Source organism: Vulpes lagopus, chromosome 19 (genome assembly GCF_018345385.1).
Source record: "Vulpes lagopus strain Blue_001 chromosome 19, ASM1834538v1, whole genome shotgun sequence".
NCBI classification, from domain to species: Eukaryota; Metazoa; Chordata; class Mammalia; order Carnivora; family Canidae; genus Vulpes; species Vulpes lagopus.
Genome location: NC_054842.1, coordinates 23963331 through 23987255, shown reverse-complemented (window position 1 = coordinate 23987255; position 23925 = coordinate 23963331). Strand labels below are relative to the sequence as shown.

Below are 23925 nucleotides of genomic sequence, written 5' to 3'. Positions count from 1 at the left end.
TCAAAGGAGAAAGGCAGGAGAAATTAAGAGGAACCACTGGTGTGCATAGAACACAAAGCTGAAATCTAGGAAGGGAGGCAAAGAATGAGACGAAATCAGACAAAGTGAAAGCTGGAAAGAATCCAATGGGACAAGGAATATCAGAAGCTCAGGGAAAGTTTTGACTCCATGAATCCAAACTCATCAGTTTATCATTTTGATTAAGACATGGATATACATAGATCCTGGGAAAGTACTAGGGGAAAAAAAAAAAAAAAAAACACTTACACTTGGCCAGCAAGGCATCCGATCAAAAAATTTCCCAGAGTATACCGGTCTGATGCGATCTGGAGGCTCCACTCCTGGTTCAGTGTTTTCAGCCTCCTTTCTCTCCTCGGGTTGTTGGGCAAACTGGCTCTCAGTAGGTTCTATCACCAAACCTATTAGGGGCCCTGTTTCATCTGGCTCTTCTAGTTTGGGTAGACCAGTGTCCACCTCCACATCCACAGGAGGCTTCGTCTCTGCACTGGGCTTCACCACCACACAGGTCTGTTTCTCCAGTTCCTGTCTAGGTTCCATATCCAAAGTAGGCTGCTTCTCCAGTGAAGCCCTTAACCCTTCAGAGGAACCAGCCGCAGAACCTTTCCTGCTCCTTAGAGTCTGTGGACTTTCACATACCATGCCCAAGTGAGGCTGTATTATCCTTCCAGAACATCCTGCCAGAAGACACTCATTCTCTACACCCTTTCTTCCTGGCAACATACCTGGAGAAGATTTTGTTTCCTGGGAGGCTGAGACCCCATAGACTCCTAAATTACTCCTCTCCGGGAGGGTTCCAGAAATATTCTGTCTTTTTAATTTCATTTCAAGCTCCATCCCCAATGGAAATTTTGTTTCTGGTGATGTTATCCTTTCTTCAAATTTGTTACCAACCAGGAGGCTCTCCCTGCATGAGGAATCTTCTTTCCCTAATCCCACTCTGAACCCTAACTCCCTTATGGGAGATCTTGCTCCCATAAGGACCCCCCTCTCTCCTAAGTCATCCTTTCCTTCGTGGGTGAGCCCAACCTCCATGCTCCGAGGAGGAGATTTCCTCTCTGACACCCTCATTCCTTCAACGTCACTCATCTCTAAAGGAAAAGCTGTACCTGGCTCAAGGGAAGTTCCTAATATCTTGTGGTGCCTCAACCCTTTAGGGGACCCCAGTCTCACGAAAGAACACATCTCCACTCGGACTCCCTGCCCACAGCTTCCTGCCTACTAATTTACACCTAGCAGAGTTCACCGAGGAAAGCCGATGAAAGTCTGTTTACCCGGTTACCTAGGAAACGGGGGCGTGGCTTGGCGCGCAATTGTTTCTCCAGGCAGGTCCCCGCCCATTTCTCCCACTGGGGCTCAGCTCCGTTTCTCTCCCTCTCCCTCTCCTTTCTCTCCCGCTCCTACTTTCTCTCCTTCCTTCCCTCTCTTGTGTTTTCTGCCAGCTTCCTTACTAGATCTGGAGGGCAAGAAAACTTAAAGGACGTGGTCTTGGGCACTATGCTCACCATCTTCTCTTTGGTTTAGCAAGCAACTCAATTCCCCTGGGATGAATTTAGCCATGGGCTTCCTCGGGGCAGTTGGCCTATTAATTGTACTGGCGATCAGGGAATAAGTAGTCATTTTTCTGGTGGTGACCATCAATTTTAGGTCCTTCTTTGTGCAAGTACATGCATACTGCATGTAGTTCTTTTAGCCTAAAGAACTACTTTAAATTCCGTGAAGTGATTATATTTGGTACCTGTGGAACAGAAACAAAGTCTTTGAGAATATTTACATTTTAATAACTAGCCTTTAAAAAGTATTTATATTAAAATTTGAATGTGTTACACAACACCTATTGTCTTTTTAAAATATTGTGGCAGACAAACTCGTTTTAAGCATGGGATTTTCTTTCTTTTTTTTTTTTTTTTTTTTAATTTTTCATTTATTTATGATAGTCACACAGAGAGAGAGAGAGGCAGAGACTTAGGCAGAGGGAGAAACAGGCTCCATGCACCGGGAGCCCGATGTGGGATTTGATCCCGGGTCTCCAGGATCGCGCCCTGGGCCAAAGGCAGGCGCCAAACCGCTGCGCCACCCAGGGATCCCAAGCATGGGATTTTCTTTAAATTGGGGTTACACCTTTGTTAGGTTTTAAGTTTATTTATTTAAGTACTCTCTTCACCCAGTGTAGGGCTTGAACTCACAACCCTGAAGTCAAGAGTTGCACACTCTTCAGTCTGAGCCAGCCAAGCACCCTCTTTTTATCAGGTTTTAATGAAAGTGTATTTGGAGAATACTTGCCATGTTCCACACATACAGAGGATACAAAACACTTAGCTTAGAATCTGAATAGAATTTACAGGATTCTAGTCTTTTAGAAACTCTATGAAAAACTTAAATGTTTAGGACATATTATTCACATTTGAAAAAAATTGTATATTGTCACTCTCAGATACTTAATATAAATATTCTTCTCCCCCTAAGCATTTTAAGTGACTGGATAGCGTGTAAATGAAGGTATGTCTGTATGTATAAGCATTCAATTCTTTCATTTTTCAAATAACTATTTACCTACTTTGTGTCAGTGCTAGGAATATAATGAAATATAAGGCAATCCCTATTTCTTGGAACTTACACTCTAGTGGGGATAGATAACCATCCACTAAACCAATAAATAAGATCGTTTCACAGTGACAAGTGTAATGGAGAAAGCAATACTTTGATATGAAGGGGCACTACTTTAGAATTGGTAGGCTTAGAAGTCCCTTAAGTAGGTAACTTTGGACTGAGGCTTGTATTAAGCTCTGCAAAGACACAAAGCTTTTATTTTATTTATTTATTTATTTTTATTTATTTATGATAGTCACAGAGAGATAGAGAGAGAAGCAGAGACACAGGCAGAGGGAGAAGCAGGCTCCATGCACCGGGAGCCCGACGTGGGATTCGATCCCCGGTCTCCAGGATCGCGCCCTGGGCCAAAGGCAGGCGCCAAACCGCTGCGCCACCCAGGGATCCCGACACAAAGCTTTTAAACATGACTAGCTCAAGGTCCTGTTGTCTTCTCATTGCCTTGCCACCATGCCTACAAATCCTTACATTAGAATTACCTTAGGTTTGTCTCAGATGGTCCCAGTTAAAAGAGCACGTTACCAGTCATTACCATCTTTGATTCACTCTTCTACTATTTTCTGGAAGAGAAGGTAGAAGATATAGGGTAAGAGTCCTGGGGTTGATAGACACAAGGTGCTAGGGATTTCTGAGTGGTACTTAGAGATTTGAGAACAAGGGAAGCACTAAGGGCTTTCTTCAAGTCTGTAACTTTATGTAAGGCCTGTCCACTTTGTAGCTGCCTTAACAAATTCTGTCAATAGGATTCTGCATTTGACACTAAAATACATGCAATTATCAGTCCTTCTTAGTTACCTAGAGTTAGGAAAAAAGCACAGCCATATTATGAATGTCAGCACCAAGAGCAAACGAAGCTTTACTGTGGCATATCAGTCTCTCCCAAATCGCCAGTGAAGCTTAGAAGTGCTAGCCACTAGAGCAGCATTCTTCAAGGCAACCATTATAACTAAACTATAAAATACTGTGGGATGTATTCATGAAAGAGGTGAATTAAAAGACTCAATTGGTAGAAAAAATAAATGAGGAAGCAATATCCTAGAACAATGAAATGGGGAATTCCTAATAATTTATAAATTTCACCATCCATGTGTTATTTGTAAAGTCTTAAGTCAAAAATTTATCATTCTAAATGTAATTAGGTTCACAAAATTTTTTGAAGTGCCTATTATATCAAAGATCCTTTACAAGGAATTGAAATGATGAATACATTATTGTCTTGGTCCCTAAGAACTTTAAAATCCTTATGAGATTTTATTTGTTTTATTATTTTATTTATGGGGCAGGGGGAGCAGAGAAAGAAGGAGAGAGAGAATCTTAAGCAGGCTCCATGCCCAGTGTGTCAGGAGTCCAATGCAGGGCCTGATTTCATGATCCTGAGGTCATGACCTGAACCAAAATCAAGAATTGGATACTTAACTGACTGAGGCATCCTCCCCCAAGAGATTTTAGATTCCCTAATGGGAATGAAAGCCTGAGAAAAAAAGTCTAGGCACTATAAAATAAGGCAGATAGATATTAGAACCATTATAGAGAGTAAAACAAAGTATTGTGAAACTACTGGAAAAAGATAACCAAATCCAGTAGGTTTGAACTGTGTGAGTTCATTTATATATGGATTTTTTTCAATATACAGGAAAAATTTTTGGAGATTTGCAGAATTTAGTAAAAACTTGCAAATGATATAACGTGGAAATAGGAAAAAATTAAGAGAAAGTTAGGTGTTCATTTAAGAATAGAACATGTAATACATATAACATACAAAATACATTATTGGTAAGGTTTTTAGTCAACAGTAAGCTATTAGTACTTAAGATTTGGGGGAGTCAAACATTATATGCAGATGTTCAATTGCATGGAGGGTTGGTGCCCCTAACCCCTGCATGGTTCAAGGGTCAACTATATCCTCAGATGTGATCAAGGACATCTTGGCCAAAGTGAATCCTGGAGTGACGGGCAGCAACAGCGTTCTGGAAGTGAGAGAACAAAGTGATCAAATATGTCAACAGATGGGAACACACAAGCAACATTCTGGGAACACAGAGTAGACTGTTATGATTAGGGTGTAAAGCAAGAGTTTGGGCAAAGGGAGAAATAGGATGAAAGAAATGTGGGTTTGGACTAGATAACTTTGGACTCTATTTTGCAAGTAAGATATCATTGAAGGTTTCTGAATGTAAAAATGATTGAAAAGATAGCAGGGGTGTGCATTAATTTCTGTTTAAATGATATCAGCATAGCCCAAATTTTGAGATTAGATCACAGATTTGGGGATTATAGAATTTTTGATATTAGAATGGACAATGGCTTATGAAGGAAAGTGGAAAGAGTGAGGATGATTTTTGCTCTGTCAAGTCCGGGTGACTGGAAGCCAGTCAACGAAGCAGAAGCAGGTTTGGACTGGAATAGGGTTTGGTTTGGGACATACTGTTGACATGCCAAGACTGATGTGCCATATCCTATTTCCTGATTCTTCCTTGGATTGTCCAAGAGGTATTAACATGACTAACATATTGTATTGGAACAACCTCTTAGGGATAAAGTGCCACAGATACCATTTAGGCATGACACATTGTGCTCTTCTGGTTAGTAACTGGGGAGTTGATCTCCAAGACTGGCTGTTCAGGGGTTCAAATCCTCTTCGTTGACAGAGAATCCATGGGCTACTTTGCCCCAAGTACACACCCTAGGCAATCAATGTTTATAGTCTCAAAACAGGGCTACACATGGTAAACTGCAAACTGAAAAAAGTAGCCCTTGTCCTGAAGAAAAGTGAATTTAACATTCTACCAAACTACAAAATGAATTCTTTTGTTTCAGATGCCTGGCTGCAAACTATTGGACGGAATTTAACCAAAGAAGGGTGTGTTATGTAGTTCTGCAGTAGAGGGTGACAAGTGTTTTGAGTTGCCTTTTACTGGAATCCTGCTTAAGAACTCAGGTTCTAGAGCCAGCATGCGGGTTTCAATACAATTTCACTTACCAGCTCAGTGGTCATTCTGGGTAAGTTCCCCAATCTTTGCTTCAAATTCTTTACCTTTAAAATAGGCACGCCTCATTCATTAATTCCACAGCCAGGAACTGTGCTAGATAGACAGCGTTGAGGACCACTTGGGGGAGTTAGTATTTCTAAAATAGGAAGGCAATTAGTTTCAGATATTCGAGTGAAACCTTGGTAGGGTTAAGAGTGAAATGGAACAACTCCTGTAAAGCACTTACAACAATAACTCGGAAAGGAAAACCCTGAGTAAAAGTGGGCTATTAAGATTCGCTCCCCTCCCCCCCACACACACCAAAAATAGGTAACATGTGTATAAAAAGCAAGTTATCAGTTTTAAGATTTCCTCTGCTATGCAGAGTCTAATCCTCTTCCCAGGAGTAAATACCACACCTTCTCTACCCAGGCTTCCCCTTAGGGCATGTTGGGGGAGGGGGCTCTCGTACTAAAAATGCCTTCCCCAAAAAGCCCCTGAGCCGAATTGCCAGGGTTGGGGTGTTGCAGAGTAGGGTAACTGACACGGTGAGCTAATATGCACAGAGGGAACCTCGCCGCCCCACAAGGGCGGGGAGCAACAAAGCCGAGCTCTCTCGCGCTTCTCCAAAAGCAAGGCAGTAAGAGTTGCACCGCTCGCAGCAGCCGGGAGCCCAAGACCGCCAGCCAGATAACAATGGCGCCGGCAAGGGCGGGGCCGCGCTCGCCGGGGATGTGGGAGGAAGAAGGAGGCTGACTCCGACCCCTGGAGGAGCCAGAGGTCACGTGACAACCCCCCTCCGACCCCCCACCCCGGCCCCCCCGGCCCGGCACACCAGCCCCAGCCGAGAGCTTGGCGAAGGGGCGGGGGAGTGGATGGGGAGGTGGGACGGGCCACGGCGGAAGTGACGAACGGGCGCAGTTCGCTACGTGCAGCGACGTGGCGGCGAGGCCGGCGCCGGGCGGCGGAAGTGGCTCCCGCGCTGGGACTAGAGTGTTTGTGTTTTGGTTCGCGACGGAGCCCGCGGCTGGCCTGAGGGGAGGAGGCAGAGGAGGGAGGAGGAGGAAGAATTAGTCGGAACTCGAGCGCCGGCGGCGGCGAAGGAGGAGAAAGGAAAGAGGAAGGCGGAGCGGAGAGAGGCGGGGACGGAGCCGGACGGGGGCGGCACCACGGCGCGATCCCCGCACGGTCCAGTCTGAGGGGAGCGGCCTGAGGAGGAGACGCGCCGCCGCCGCCGTCTAAGCCACCGCCACGGCCTCAGCCTCCGCTCGGGCTGCGCCTGGGACCTGCTGCTGGGAGGCTTGCTTCAGCCCCGCGGCTCCTCGCGCTGCGGCCTCAGGTAACCAAACCGCCCCTTCCCTGCCTAGAGCCAGTCGGGACCCCAGGTTATGCGCTGCCCTCAGTCTGTCTGCGGCCCTGCCGTCACGGAGTCCCCCGCCCATTCTTCCTTACCCGGCGCCAGTGCCCTGGACCAGAGCTGTCGAGCCCGGCGTCTCGTCCTGCGGGCCCTGGTGATTCATTCCTCAAAGAGCTCTGGCGACCGGGATTTGCGGAGTGGCTGAGGGAGCGACGGGTGTCACCCTCTTCCCTTCTCAAGATGGCGGCCTGAAAGAGTGCCGGAGGCCGCGGTTCCGTCTGGCCCCTGTCCTGGCAGTCCTGGAGGGGGTGGTCCCGGCCGAAGCCAGGCTAGGTTCGGGGAAGCAGCATGGGAAAGATGGCCAAGGGGCCTGCATGGGTCTTGATTGTTCAGGCCATCCGGAGTTTGGTATCAGTTACTCAGGTACTCTCCAAGGAGGAACTGGGGCCTATGGCAGGTGTGAATTTGGGGAGCTCCGCCTACCTTCGACTTCCAAACACCGGTAATGGAGGGACGAGGAGGCTCGTCAACATGGTCTGCTTAGGGACTGTCTCATCTGTGACAAGGTGATGAACCGCAGCTTTAAGAAACTCAAGACAGCTAGGCCGCTGAACACGCACCGTGGGTAGAGAGAGACCTTATTAAACCTGTCCTGCCGTTCTCTTCCCTTGGAAGCTGATTACCCCCCCCCCCCCCACCCAGACTTTCAGGGTGTAAGCTCCGAATGTCATAATTCACATATTTTGGTCTTTGTTAGTGTCAAATCAGTTCCCTGGTTTGGGGGGTAAAAAAAAAAACACGTGTACAACACTATGGTAATTCAGGAGAGCTCAGGAACTATTTTTAACTTAAAATTGGGATAATATGAATTCATAGGGGTGCTGTAAGCAAAATTCATCAAATAGTGGTTGGCACGTAGTATCTGGTTAGCTGCTGTTATTAATACTATTTTCAGTAAAGAGCACCAAGAGGCCTTTAGACTGCCACTTAATTCTCAAAGAAAATCAAAAGATTTAAAAAGCATCTTATGCAAAATTTTCGTCTTGCCAAACAAAAGTTTCAGTAGTGAATACAAATGAATGCACATGATTTTTAATCTTACTCTCATGCTAACTGTATCTTTATAACGAGATTTATTTTCTGCTAGAGAGCGTTGGAGGGGGTCATATTCCAACAGTTTTAACCCTCTAAAGGCAAAGCTAAAATCGTAATTTTTTATTGAGAATCTCATGTTTTCCCTGAAATTTTGGACCATGGAAATTCAGAGTATGTTGTCCTTGACAAGTATTTTAGTTTGCTGTTTTGTAGGTAATGAGACAATTGAGAAGCGTTTCAGTTGGTATTGAAATATCTGAAGGTGTGTTGGTACACGTTCAGTGTGCATGATCTGTTGATACTTGGTCATTTCATGAAAGGGTCACTTTAATTTCCAATTTTCAATCCCTATTATGTGTTGGTCCCTGTATTAGAGATTTTTTTCTTAACATATATTCTCTCATCTAATTCTCCAGCAGGTATTTGAGTTAGGTACTTTGGAAATGGAGACTTTGGTATAGCCAATCAGGATTAGATTCCCAAATCTCATATTTTTTTTACCTTTGGGGGTGGGGAGGCTGTCAGTGTAGGGATTGGAGCACTTTTTTTTGTTACAGAAAATAATTTAAATATATAGAAGTAGGGAGAATAGTAAAATAAACCCATCACCTGCTTTAAATTATCTATGGCCAGTCGTGTTTTATTTACATCCCTACTGTTTGGAAGCAATTCAGACAGATCATTTCATGTGTAAGTAGTTCAGTATGTATTACTCAGGATTCTGCAAAGCTGCTGTTTAGATAAGTCAGCGGTGATTTTATTGTCTCGAATGTAAGGTCTCGTGGATATTAATTAATTGTCCAAAGAGACTCTTATATAAACTAATTTTATAAGGAAGGCAAATTTCTTATGAGGTACCTAAGTGAGATATAACAGGGAACCATCAGGTTTAATGAGCACATAATCAGATTTTAGCTAAAGAAGGGGGAAAACTGTGATTTGTGAGTAGATTGGAAAAGAGTCCTTTAATGTTCCCTTATTCCTTTGAGATTGAAAATTAGTATTAGATAATAGAAAAATATAGAAGTTGCCATTTAGGCTAGGTTTTTCTAGATGTGTTAAACAGACAATAGTGACATATTTAATAAGTAGGCCCAAAATTACAGGAAAGTTTAAGTAAATAAGACACTACTAAGCTCACCACATTAATGAACCACTGTTAACACTTTCATGAGTAATGTACTTGAGCACGTAAGGAAACAATTTTAAGTCTTTGAGCCACTAGACACACAAACCTGAGAGCTTTAAAATACTTGTTGCTTTAGAATTAATATTAGTTAGTTAAGCAAAAAGTGTACAATTTAACAGAGACCTTCACATAATAATAGCCAACATTTATTGAGCTTTAATGTGTTCTAGGATCTGTGGTAAGAACTTTCTATTTATGATCTTCGTTTTCCCTGAAACTCTTTTAATCCAACTAGTCTGGTGCCAGAACCTGAACTCAAGTCACCTCTCAGGTTGACTGGGTTTGAAACTCAGCTCTTTTGTGGCTCTGTCACAGCTCTGTCACAGTAACTGTGTGACCTCAATCAAGTTACTTAACCTCTCTGTGCCTGTTTCCTCATTTTTAAGGATCGTAGTAGTCTTACAAGATTGTTAATGACTGTGTTAGTTAACTACCTGGCACAGTTAAGTCTTTAATAAAGATTAGCTTTAAATTTTTAAAAAAGCTTTGAACATTACAACAGGATTTTAGGCTTAGTTAAATCTCATATCTTTATATTATTTCATTACAAAGGTAGTGAATTTAACTAAATTGTGTTAAATGTCCTGTGGATGTTAAAATTATGTGATAATATGTTATAGACAAAATTTACTGAAGTGATCGTTAGATTTGTTTACTGATTTGTGTATTTAATTACTTAATGTTTGTTTTTGTGCAGGTTTCTGTATATCCAGAAAGAAAAAAATTGACACATTGCATCCTGGAAGTTCATTTAAGAGACTGAAATTAGGGACTTCTTTCAAATTTGGACATGGCTAATCGAGGAGCAACAAGACCCAACGGGCCAAATACTGGAAATAAAATATGCCAGTTCAAACTAGTACTTCTGGGAGAGTCTGCTGTTGGCAAATCAAGCCTAGTGCTTCGTTTTGTGAAGGGCCAATTTCATGAATTTCAAGAGAGTACCATAGGGGGTGAGATTTTCTTTTTTCCCTTCATTTAATTGAATTATACATTGGCAAAAATTTTGCATTTCCAGTTGCATGATGATGAATACCTAAAATAGGTCACACAGTGAAGAAAACTGTTCAGCAGACTTCAAGATTTAAAAATTATCTGGATTTTTGTGTAGGTAGCATCTTCCTACATTTTGATTTCCTGGTTATCCCCAAGATGGTTGTGTAAAAGCTGGAATACATATGCAAGCATGAACAGAGTCAATGTCCCAAGTAATTGAATTTGATCTGATACCTGTTCCTTGATAATGATTAGAGACTTCTTCAAATTAATATGCATTTGTGCTAAATTATATTGGCTTTAGAATGAGTAATGAAAATAGTAAAAGTTAACCTTAAAATTCTAATTCTATATAGTTGGACTATTTATAAATTATACTGATTAGTAAAATTAATTAAATTGTATTAAACCTGCATAAGAATGCTCCTAGATTGAAGGAAGAGAAAAAGTCAATGATCAATGAAGAGGGACATGAAAGGGAAATGGGACCTGTCAGGAAAGATGAAGGAGGGGGTAAGAGTGTAGAGTAAGCACTGAATACAATAGTTGTGTTAGAGCTGAGATGAGGGGAAGGTAAGAGGCAGGACAGAGACAACTGATAGTGCAGTGTTGTGGGTAGAAGACAGGAAATTTGATAATTGAATTCAATCAAATTCACAACTATATAGCAGTGGGGCAGAACAGCCTTTTCAGGGCCTTGGTTTCATCTGTCATATGAAGCTTTTGAATTGGGTAGTATCAGGAAGCACAGCTTTAAGATTAGTATTTTGCAAGGGGCGTGTAATTAAACAGTACTATATTTTTAAAGGAATACATAAGTGTATTTTAACCTCATACATATAAAAAATCAAACTTTTGACATGCATGAGACTGGTGACATGTAACAACTTCAGATCTTTTAGAAGTATAACTCTATGTTGTGCATTTGGTGTTTGTCCTCAAGTACACTTGGGAATTTTGTACATAGTTCAGATCCTTCCAGTAAAATAGTTTGTAAAACTGTACTACCTCTTGGCTTTGCCTGCATACGAGAAATATACTACTTAGGTGGTATTTCCACTTTAATAGACTAATTTCCACTTTAATAGACTTAGAATGAGTGAGGATTATCAACCTCTTTTGTTCTTGTGTCTGTCAAGTTACACAGTGTTGTGTTTTAGTGTTTTATGAGGTTTTTTAAGATTTATTTATTGAGAAAGAAAGCACCAGGTGGTAGGTGTGGGCAGGGGCAGAGGGAAGAGAGAATCCTCAAGCAGACTCCCCACTGTGTGTGGAGCCCCTGGGGGCGGGGGGGGGGGGCATGATCCCAGGATCCTGAGATCAAGACCTGAGCTGAAATCAAGGGTCAGCTCTAGCTGACTGAGCCACCCAGGCACCTGTAGTGTTTTATGTTTTTATAATGGGTGAGCATCAAAAATGTGGTCCATGATAAGGGGCTTTTGAGTTAGAAATCTAATGAACAATATATTATACATTCTTTGGGGTATCTTTGTTAATATATATGTATGTATACATACCCACAAACATAAATGTTTGGTTTAGTAATGAAATATTACCTCTCAAGGTAATAACACTTCTCAAGTGGTGTTTCAGGGGCAGCAATTCCCAAAGTACATATGCATTTGAGGCTATAATACCTGGGCCATACAAGATTGGGCCTTGATATATGCCACCCTCCCTCTTTTCACAGTACATACTAAAAAAAAAAAAAAAAAAAAAATCACAGTACATACTAAAATAACAAAAACACTGAAGTACTATAGTAAAGAATTGAATTTCTGGAAAACTACAGGAGCCTCAGCAGCCTAAGACTAGAATCTTTGTTTTTGTTTTGGATATTATGGTCATCCAAATTTTTTTCCTATTGACATTTCAAGGGAGGACATTTACAAGAAAAATTTAACCCTGTATCAATGAGTCATACATATCTTCTGATACATGTATATATGCATATATAAAAATCTCCATTTCCATTTAATACAAATTAGCTTGTTTACATTTCATTAGTTTTTCAAGTTTTTTGTTCCTACATGTAAAGCTTCCTTAATATTCTACTTGTACAGATCGAATCTAGCTTCTAAAATCAACTTTAAAAGGAATTTATATACAAATTTCTGTGTCAGTGGATGTTGACCACATATTAATATCTTTAGGAGGTATGGTACCATTATGATTACATGCATTATGATTACAGCTGTGATTACTAGTTTTTGGTTTTGTTTGGAGACATAATTGACATAAAACATTGTGTAAAGTTAAGATGTGAGGCAGTGATTTGATGTTTTTACAGTGAGTGCTATTCTTCTATGCTCTTTGCTAACAGCTCTTCCCTCTTAGGAACTTTGATAGTATTCTGTTTAAGCATTCAAGGATTTCAAGGTTTAAGCAATTTAATGATGACCACAACAGGTCTATAACTTGTAATATGTATTTTTGTTTTGGCTGATGTGTGGTAAGATTTATCTAAATGAACTTGACCAAATGTTTTGCATTTTATCTGTGCTTGATTTTTTTTGATTGTTTGTATCTAGTAATATTCGTTATGGTGTGAAGACTCACCTAAAATTTTCATCTGTTTGTGTTTTAATGTGGGAATCATATGCTATACTCTCGAATTTGTGTATTCTAGAACCTTACATTCATCAAGAATATCAGGGTAGTTTATGTGTTTCTTCTTAGACATGATAGCTTAATTTCAGAATCCATGTTGTCTCGCAGTGTCCTGTACAATTTGCCCCTTGACCCTGTAGCACTCACAATGAGGTTAGGTAGTTAGGTTGTGGGTTAAGCATTTTGAGGAGTTCTAGCTTATCTGTAGGGCTTTAAAGTCTGCTTTGAAGTCTTAGTGTTTAAGACAAGCCCAGAAGGTTAGCAAGGAATATTAATGCTCAGGTGGTTGTCTCCTTCCTACTATCTCATCTGGAGGCTTAATATTGCTTCAATAAATATTTTTGGGATTGGTGGGCCATCTTTCACTTAACATCTTAAGTAGCTAAAGACTTTAAAGATTTCAAGTGAGGTACTTTTGTAAAAAAAACTACTTGTTTTTAAACATATTTAAATGCTGTTTTTAAACAAGTGGATCTTCGGTGTAAGTCAGAGCAGGATTAGAATATGCAATGAAATAAGATACAGCCATTCAATTTTTTTTCTTTTGAAAGATAAATGTCTTATACTACAGTTTAATTTTGTATGCACTGATCATCAAAGAAAGGTCAGATGTATGGTTTAGGTTATAGAATTATATGTAAGAGCATTAACAGTGTTCCTCTTGCAGATACTGTATTTTTTGAGCTTTGTTTTAGAGCAGTGGTTCTCAGAATTTTACCAGGAGCATCTATATTACTTGGAAATTTGTTAAAAATGCAAATTCCTGTATCCTATATTGAATCAAAACACTGAAGTGGAACTAGTCATCTTATATTTTAACAAGTCTTCCAGGTGATTCTGATGCATACTGAAGTGTGAGAACCACTGCTTTTTGTATACTGAGTAATCAATATTACATTTACACTGAGGTGGTTCTTAGAATAATTGCTTTTCTTTTTTTTTTAAACTGACAGGGTAGGGTTTTTAAAAATGTGTTATTCATCCCACTCCTCCAGTTTGAAGATTACAAGTATTTTGTCCTGGTTATATCAAATATTATTTGTATCTCTTTGTATGGAAACCCCTTTCCACAAATCTGTTAACCTATTTAGGCCCTTTAAAGAGAGTATGGCTCCTTCTATCCCATCTGTGTTGCTCTGCCTTCTCTCTACTAAGGGACTTTAAAATATCTGTAGTTTTTCAGTTATCTGTACCAGTGCTGTTCCCCCTTAGTGTCACAAGTAATCCAGGACTGATTATACCCTAAATTAATTAGGGTAACAAGTGCCTTTTTAAATTGTAGCTCCAGCACTTAGTACATACCAGCTGCATGATATTAGGAAACTCATACTTGGCTTTATTTTCCTCTTACACAAATGAAAATAATGATACCTAACTTGAAAAGTTTTTGGTGAGGATTAAATGAAAGTACATATAAATTTCCTGGCTACAGTGCCTAGCACAGAGTAAAATGCTTATTTAAACTATTACCACTACCGTCACCACCAGTACTTTTTGCTGAGTCATTTTTGTCCCTGTTGTATTGTCACAACGTGGCATTATTTTGGAATCATGACCATTCCATCTAACGCATGGCATTTGATTTTAGGATTTGACAATGTTAAAACAATTTTATGTTTAGATTTTCTTTTATTGGAAAATAAAGCTTCTCATTAAAAATTATAGGAACAAAGAGGATTTTAAAAACCTTATAAGCAAATACTTATTACTAAATTTGAGCCTTCCTAAAAATGAAGTTTCTGCAGATTCATGTAAGTAGATAGTATGAGCATTCACAATTTCTTAAAATTCTGCATGGTAAATTCTTACTAATTTTCCCCCTCCATTTATTGGTTTTCATAAAGTGGTTAGTCATGTACATTATGTTAAATGCATGCCACCCACGTGAACTAAGTTATTTGTGGAAGTTTTCTAAGAGAAATTATACTGTTAAATAGAATACTAAATGTATTCAGATATTAAATTTGCTTCCTAAACTGAGAAAGAAAAGCCAGCCAGAAAATTTGAATCGGAATGTCATTTTCTTACTGTAGTAGTAAGCTTTCTATTATTTGCCCTTCACTTGTTAGCCTTCAGAAACACTAGTCTGTATATAGATGACCCCCAGTTTATAGTGGTTTTAGTTAAGCTTTTTCAACTTCATCATGGTGCAAAAGCAATACAGACAGTAAAAACTATACTTTGAATTTTGATTTTCTTCCAGGTTGGCAATATTCAGTACAGTACTCTTGTGATGCTTGGCTGTGGCAGCGTGTCCTAGCTCCCAGTCAGCCACATGATCACAAGGGTAAATAACCGATACACTCAGAGCCATTCTGTACCAGTAACAACCATTCCATTTTTCATATTTAGTACAGTATTCAAAATATTACATGATAAAAAAATAAAAATAAAATAAAATAATAAAATAAAAAATTACATGAGATATTCAACACTTCATAAGATTGTGTTAGATGATTTTGTCCAACTGTAGGTTAACATAAGTGTTCTGAGCACATTTAAGCTAAGGTAGGTTGGGTGTATTTTTTACTTTGACTATTTTCAACTTGATGATAGGTTTATTGGGAGTAACCCCTTCATGAATCAAGGAAGATCTGTAATTGTAACCTGTACATATATTGCCTTTATCGTTTCATCTACACATTGCTCTCAAATACTTTTTTTTTTAAAGAGAGCACAGGCAAGCGGTGCAGGATGGGGAGAGGGAGAGAATCTTAATCTTAAGCATGGAGCTCCACATCAGGCTCCATCTCACAACCCTGAAATCATGACCTGAGTGGAAATCAAGAGTTGGACATTTAACTGAGCCTCCAGGGTGGCCTTCAGTTAAAAATACTGTTCAGAAAGGACGGAATACCTAGCGTATAGTTTTTAATTGGTGAGAAAAATAGTGTTTGAAATGTTCATTGTTCTTTCTAATACAGTGAGGATTAAAATTTGTGGAAGTTAATCATTGGTTTCAAGTGGAAAAATATTATCTTTATGCATATAATACTGTTTTCCTTCTAGAAGTATATATTCAGTCCCTATTTGAGATAGGTTATATTACCCTGAGAAGTTGGTAGAGATTTGCTATTTTTTTCTTTTTCTTTCTTTCTTTCTCTTTCTTTCTTTCTTTCTTTCTTTTTCTTTCTTTTTTTTAGATTTTATTTATTTATTCATGAGACAGAGAGAGAGAGAGAGAGGCAGAGGGAGAAGCAGGCTCCATGCAGGGAGCCCGACGCGGGACTCGATCCCGGGTCTCCAGGATCACACCCTGGGCTGAAGGTGGCGCTAAACCGCTGAGCCACCTGGGCTGCCCGAGATTTGCTACTTTGTATTAGCTTGTACCAGTTATGCTCTAAAAAATGATTTTTAAACAGTCTAAACATCAATTCTCCAGTATCCTAACAGTTTTAACTGTTTAAACAGTTTAAAATGTTACCCACAACGACTTAAACATTGCTATAGATTAGGAGTCTGTAAGCTTGTTTTCTTTTTTTTTTTTTTTTTTTAATTTTTTATTTATTTATGATAGTCACAGAGAGAGAGAGAGAGAGGCAGAGACACAGGCGGAGGGAGAAGCAGGCTCCATGCACCGGGAGCCTGATGTGGGATTCGATCCCGGGTCTCCAGGATCGCGCCCTGGGCCAAAGGCAGGCGCCAAACCGCTGCGCCACCCAGGGATCCCTGTAAGCTTGTTTTCTAATCCTGATACCCTTCTTTGAACACTTATGTGAGTCCTATTTGCATGTTTGTAAAATGAGAGGATTGAACTAAATAAGGATTCCTAAAGAGCAAAACTTTGTTTTTAGTGTGTACTCTCCTCCACATTATACAATCAATACAATTTAATCTTTTTCTCTTAAAATTTATTTCATAATTTGGGATTTTGAACATTCATTCATTCATTGCCCTCTGGTGCTGCTGAAGTGTTCAGAGCTGTTTGGTACAATGATTTTTGCCAGTTAGCTCTAACTAGTGAATAGCCTCTGTTGATTTACTAATTTGCTACTTTATTCTGTCATGTACTGGGAAGTAAGACTGTGAAACTTCTTTTCAAATTCATTTTCTCAATAAATTTACCAAGTGCCTAGCATTGTGCTAAGTACTAGAAATCAAAGATAATCTTATGGTTTAGGATGGGAGTACACATAAGGTATGAAAAATTATATTACATGCCACTATTTTTTTAATTTTTTTTTTTTAAGATTTTATTTATTCATGAGAGACAGAGAGATGGAGAGAGGCAGAGAGACACAGGCAGATGGAGAAGCAGGCTCCATGCAGGGAGCCTGATGTGGGACTCAATCCCAGGTCTCCAGGATCACGCCCTGGGCTGAAGGCGGCGCTAAACCGCTGAGCCACCGGGGCTGCCCTACATACCACTATTTAAATTAGGCCTAAACTTCCAGTTGATCTTCCTGTTTTATTTGTTTTTATATATATCCCCCAAAGAGGACATATATGTATATATAAAAGAAGTATATTCTCAATTACATACTGAAAAAAATCTTAAGTTTTCATAAGCTTTGTGGCTTGGACTTTATGACATCAGTTTTGGTTACATTCAGTCTATTTTGCTACCTTTTCTGTTGTTGACTCTGTTCTGAGCATTTAAGGTTTGTGGATGATTGGCCTTTTATAGACACCAGAGGCCCATAAAAGATACTTGTTTTGGATGATGATTGGGTGTGGTGAGGTGGGAAGCTTTTACAGTTTGCTTTTAATAGAATAAGAATTCTGATTTGATAAAAATACAGGAAAACTTTGGTCTTGAAAAATGTTTTTTTTTTTTTAAGATTTTATTTATTTATTCATGAGAGACAGAGAGGGGCAGTGACATGCAGAAGGAGAAGCAGGCAACCTGCGGGGAGCCTGATGGAGAACTTGATCCTGGACACCCCCCACCCCCACCCCAGGGTCACGCCCTGAGCCAAAGGCAGACGCTCAACTGCTGAGCCACCCAGGTGTCCCTTGAAAAATGTTTCTTTTCCCCTTTTGCATCCTACACCATAATCTGATGTTATTTACATGCAATCTTATGGTATATGCTGAATTTATCATAGGATAACATAATTTGGAGTCATCAATTGAGAGCTTTTTATTACAGGTTTCTTGGTAGAGGAGAATAAGAATGTATAAGAGTGAGAAAAGCAATAGGAGTAATTGCAGAGGTTTTGGGATTTTGATCATTGGCTATCTTGATGTAGATATGAACTCCAGCAAACAAATTATTAAATTCCTCAAGATAAGAGTGCTATTGAAGTCAGACATTGGATTTTGGAAATAAGGAATTATCCTTCATGTTTTACAAGTATTGTAGAACAGAATTTTTTTTTTTTTTTTTTTTTAGAACAGAATTTTTGAAGTGTTGAACAGCATTTCACCCTCTTGAAGGTAATATAGAGTAAAGAACCAATAATTCATGGTTTCCACTGTTGAAGATAGCAGGTACTTTTGGACTTACAAGGATAATCTGTTGATATTGGATTCAAGTCAATATATAATTATTGGCCACTGTTAGCATTTCTCAGCATTTTTACAAGTTTCATATGGACCTTACCATGGCTATATGACATTACACTGAAAACTCTTCCTACTGTATTCTACCCCATTCAATTATTTTCCCCAGAGACAATGTAACTTTGTTGTCTATCCTTGGAAAGTTACTATTACTTTAAATCTGTATACTCTCTACCCTGTGCAATTTGAAACATCAGGGCCACAATAATGTATCATATTTTTTACTTTATACTGTTGCAGTTATTTATTGCTCAGAGACAGATGACCACAGATTTCATGATTTAGAGCAATATGATTTATCCTCTTATGGTTCTGGGAGTTGAGTGGGCTTTGTAGGTGGTTTTCTGTTCTCATGGGTAGCTGTCAGTGCTGGGGCTAGAGAACCATCTCAACTGCTGCCTCAGCCACAACACCTACATGTGGTCTTTGCCACCTGACTTGGGTTTCCTCACAGCATGATGGCTAGGTTCAAGAATGAGTGTCCCAAAAAGTACCAGGTGAAGCTGGGCGACCTTTCATGACCTATCCCCAGAAGTCACAGAGATAGCATCTATTATGTACTAGTCACAGGCTCACACATTTAAAAGGAGTGTGCGGTATCATGTAAGAAGAATGTGGTGTAGGAAATGTTGAAGCCATCTTGGAAAACACAATCTGTCAAAGACCTATTCATATCACTTTAGGAAGAGCATCTTCATTTTTCTTGGCTGTAACAGTATTTCATTGCATGGATCATATTGATGTATATTTAAATTGGTTCTCTAGTTTTGAATTTGCACATTGTTTTATATTTTTGGCTGTTAACAGTAGTGCAGTAAATAATTCAGTCATTTCTCACGTATTCCAAGTATTTCTATAGTGTAAATTTCTAGAAGTTGATTGCCTTTGTCAGAGTTTACATATATTTGTAATTCTGATAAAATTTTCCAGACAGCCCTTCAACAACAGTGCACAGAATACTTGTTACTTTACTATCTCAAGGTACTTGGAGATTTTGCCATTTTGCCTTCTTTTTTTTTTTTTTTTTTTGCATTTTTTTACTGTACATTTTTCCCATTTTTTAAAAAATATTTTATTTATTCATGAGAGAGAGACAGAGACACAGGCAGAGGGAGAAGCAGGCTCCATGCAGGGAGCCCGAAATGGGACTCAATCCCGGGATTCCAGGATCACACCCTGGGCCGAAGGCAGGCGCTAAACTGTTGAGCTACCCAGGGATCCCCCCATTTTTCCCATATTATGAATGAGATCAAGAATCTTATTTTTTAGAGCCCATTGTGTTTCCTTTTTCTGTTAACTGTAACTTCATGCTACTCTTCTGTGAATTCATTTGTAATAGGCATGCTATTCTGTTTCATTTATTAATGATAATTTCTCAATATCTCTGTGTTGTGTTCATATTTATTTCAGTAACTGGTAATCTCACATTCTTTAATTGTACTCTTACTGTTGGATATTTAATGTTTGCATTTTTGTTTGCTGTTTTAGGTAATTATATTAATAGTGGGTATTTTTTTGGAACTTTTTTCCACCCTGGACTTAATTCTGTAAGATCAATTTCTAGATGTGGTTAGTGAACCAAAAGTAATTTTATCAAATGATGATGGGATCAAAAGGATTCCAGTCTTCTCATCACTTTTTTCCTCCCTTGGAGATACTTCCAATTTCTTCATGTGTTGTTTGGCTTAAATAATTGTGTTTAGGATTGCAGGTTTCCTGTAACTTACTCTGGGCATTAAAGTCCTCCTTGTCTCTTCTCCCTTCTTTAACTTGTCCTTTTTCATTCCTATGTTGTAAAATTCTCAGATATTAGTACTTAAGTTGACTTAGTGGATAGGTTCATTGCTAAACATTAAAGAGTCATTTTCAAGGCAAGTAATGCTGGAAAGTTCTCTCTGGAAGCATTAAATACTAGGTTCTTGAAGTCGATGGAGAAGGGGTGTCACTAAAGAGAAGTGGGAAAGAAGCTTTCTCTTTCTTGAATAAGCATTTTCATTTTCTTTAGGTAAATACCCACAGGCAGGATTAATGGATTGTGTGTTACCGTTTTTGATATTTTAAAATGTTTTTTTTAATGCTTTCTGTAGTGTTTGTTCTAGTTTACATTCCCACCAACAGTGCACTAGAGTTGCCATTGCCCCACTTCCTCACCAACACTTCTTGTTTCTTGTTTTTTAATTAGCCATTCTGACTAGTGTGAGATGACAGTACATTGTGATTTTGAATTGCATTTCCCTGATGATTAGTGATGTCAAGCATCCTTTCATATGTCTGTTAGCCATCTGAATGTCTTTTTTGGAAAAACCTTTAGTTCCTCTGTCCATTTTTTAATCAGATCGTTTTTTTGGGTGATGAGTTGTATGAGTTCTTCATGTATTTTGGATATTAACCCCTCATTGGATATATCATTTGCAAATATTTTCTTCCATTCAGTAGGTTGCCTTTGCATTTTGTTGATGATTTCCCTTGCAGTACAAAAGCTTTCTAGTTTGATGTAGCCTGAATTGTTTATTTTTGCTGCCTCTGGAGTTTTTGTTTTTTTTTTTTTCTTAAGGTTTTATTTATTCATGAGATACAGAGAGAGAGAGGAAGAGACATATAGGCCGAGGGAGAAGCAGGCTCCCCAGAGGGAGCCTGACGTGGGACTCAATCCCAGGACCAGGATCAGGGCTTGAGCCAAAGGCAGACAGACGCTCAACAACTGAGCCACCCAGGTGTCCCACCTCTGGAGTTTTTAACTGACTTGGCCACACCTAATTTCCAGCAATTTGTCAGTTACAACTCCAGTTTTTCTACCTGAGCTGGTTTCCCCAGCCTTCTGCTCTGAGATGTGTCCTTACTGTATCCACCTTTCTGTCCAATTTTGGGAGCAGCAGATTGCCCTACGACACTTTTCTTACAGATACAAGAGTTGTCGGCTTTTCAGTTTGTTCATCTTTTTACATATTAGAGTGGAGTGGCAACTTCTAAGTTCCATACCTGCAGTATCAGAAACCGGAAGTCCTCTTTTCCTTGCATATATTGGAAATTTAATAAAGTACTATTTAAACTATTTAATAAAGTACCTGTTGTCCACAGATTAAGTGTCCTTCATAGATACTTATCTCTTAAAACTAACTTAATTTCATTAATTTTGTTCTCTATTGCTATTCCTTGGAGAGCATTTGTCTGATACAATTTAATAACTTCTAACAACCTCTCCCCTTTCTGCCATCTCTTCACCTTTCCTCTTTGTAATGTGTTCATTCTGCTTCCAGTTTTTTATTCGATGCATCCTTGCTATATAAACCTAGTCTATTAAGTAAAGACTTTAAAAGGTTAGGACCCTTGGTGGGGCAAGCACAGGTTCTTAGCCTTGAAGTTTCAGATACTGGTTCTTACCGGTTCATCCTCGGGTGTTCAGGTTTGAGGCACAAACTTGATACTAACTAAAATGAAACTCTTAAGAGTAATTTTAAAAGAATGTGCATTAGTTTAGTATCAGAAATACTAGTATTCTGTTCAGCAGGTGACATGTGACTAGCTCCTTATGTCCTGGTTAGTGGATTCCATTAGGATAGTTGGATGTAATAGTTTCCAGGATTACAGTTCATTTGGCAACAGCAAATGAACTTTAGATGTTGCTAAGTTATTTCTGTTGTAAAATAGCAAAATATAAAATTTACAGTTTAAACATTTTGTTAAGTGTACAGTTCTGTGGCAGTAAGTACATTAACGTTGTGCAGCCATCAGCACTCATCTTTCCCCAACTGAAACTCTGCTTATTAAACAATAACTTAACCATTCTCCCCACCCTGCCCATAGCAAATACTATTCTGCTTTCTTTCTATGAATTTCACTGTTCTAGAAATTTCATATAAGGGAAATTGTACAATATTTTTGTATTTTTGTGACTGGCTTATTTCACTTAGCCTGTCAGCAAGATTGATTCATCATATTCTAAGGTGTCACAATTTCCTTTCTAAGGCAGAGTAATGTTCCATCACGTCTAACACCACATTTTGCTTTATCTTTCATTGATCCTTCATTTTCGATTCTTAGGTTTTTTTCCACCTCCTGGCTATTGTGGGTAACACTGCTCTGAACGTTGATAATGCAATGTCTGTTCAAGTCCTTGTTTTCACAAATCTTTTGGATGTATACTCAGAAGTGGAATTGCTGGGTCATCTGGTGATTCTGTTTAATATTTTTGCCATTGTCCATAGCAGTATACCATTTTATAGTCCCATCAGTGCACAAGGTTTCCAGTTTTTCCATATCTTTGAAAGCCAACTCTTGATTTCTGTTGTTTTTGTTACTAGCTCTCCTAATGAGTGTGAAGTGGCATCTCACTGTGGTATTTTCTATTTTCCACTGAGTAGTGGATCCAGATATTAGTGGTGTTAAGCATCTTCTCACTCACTTGTATATCTTCTTTGGACAAATGTCTATTAAATTTCTTTGCCCATTTTTTTAATTAGGTGGTTTGAGTTTTTCGTGTTGCTGAGTTCTAGGATATCTTTATTCTGGATATCAATCTCTTTAACAGTTGCTCATTGATTTTTTTTTTTTTTTTAGAATGAATCCTATGCAATTAGTATTTATAGATCATCTCATAAGATGGATTTGCTTTTGGATTATTTCCTTTTTGTGCTTTGTCACTGTTTCCTCTCTGCCTAATCTTTTTTATCACCCTTCTTCCTACATTAATTGAAATGTAATTCTTTCATGAATACATGGTTTTTGCTGCCATAATCAACTGAGTATTCTTCACTATGCACAGATGATGTTAATGGGGGAAAAATGGGCTCAGTTTTTTATTTTGCCTGTCAGCTCCAGACTATCCATATTTTCTTCTGTGTAAAATTTTATCAGAAATCAGTGCTTATGTGAGAAAACTCACTATATTAGATTACTGTTGTTGATAACTCATTTCCTAGCAAGCCATTTTCTACCCTGATAATTTTGGTACCTGGTTCTTGCGGCTACGTGGTCAATCCCAGCCATCCTCCTCCCTGATTGGATATTCATCTTGAAGCTTGATCCGGACCCATTGAACTCAGTTATTAAATTCCTTGTCTCTAAAAACCTTTGCTTCTCCTTAAATCACTTCCAAACAGTCTCATTTGGATTTTTGATCTACTTCTGAGAACCTGAACCTTGCAAGGCCCTTCTCTTGTCTAGCAATTATATTCTTACCTTTCATTAAGAGCCTTTTAAAAGGCCACAAATCCACTACTACTCAAAGTCACTGTTTCCAGGGAGAACTTTCAGGCAGTCATGATCCTACTATGAAGACACTATTGTTTTTTAGTTTCTTCTGTGCTTTTCTGGTCATGTTTTTACATAGATGTTACCATATCTACCAGGAAGAAAAAAAAATATATATATATATATATTTTTTTTTGGCATTTGAACAGGTCATTTTATAACCGTTGATTTAATTGCTACTTAATACCTGCCAAGCCACCAGTACTTTTTTATTTATACATTTTAGGTTGTTTCTAACTGTTAAATACGAAAATTCTTCGAGCATCGAGGTTTGTTGTCCCTACTCTCCTGCTCCTCATACCATCTTTTGGAGATTCCATGAGATA

At 38.9% G+C, this 23925-nt stretch overlaps 2 protein-coding genes across 2 annotated transcripts in view; one reads left to right on the top strand and one right to left on the bottom strand.

Moving 5' to 3' along the window:
• EFHB (EF-hand domain family member B) overlaps positions 1 to 7595 on the bottom strand; it is a 54451-nt gene extending 46856 nt beyond the window's left edge. The window contains exons 1-3 of the mRNA XM_041734261.1: positions 7050 to 7595; positions 3108 to 5754; positions 268 to 1756 (exon numbers count right to left, since the gene is read on the bottom strand). Of these exons, the coding sequence (XP_041590195.1) occupies positions 268 to 1203 (936 nt within the window). The 5' untranslated portion in view covers positions 1204 to 1756; positions 3108 to 5754; positions 7050 to 7595. The remainder of the gene's footprint in view (positions 1 to 267; positions 1757 to 3107; positions 5755 to 7049) is intronic.
• RAB5A (RAB5A, member RAS oncogene family) overlaps positions 6657 to 23925 on the top strand; it is a 29168-nt gene continuing 11899 nt past the window's right edge. Inside the window, exons 1-2 of the mRNA XM_041734263.1 lie at positions 6657 to 6936; positions 9936 to 10191. Of these exons, the coding sequence (XP_041590197.1) occupies positions 10029 to 10191 (163 nt within the window). The 5' untranslated portion in view covers positions 6657 to 6936; positions 9936 to 10028. The remainder of the gene's footprint in view (positions 6937 to 9935; positions 10192 to 23925) is intronic.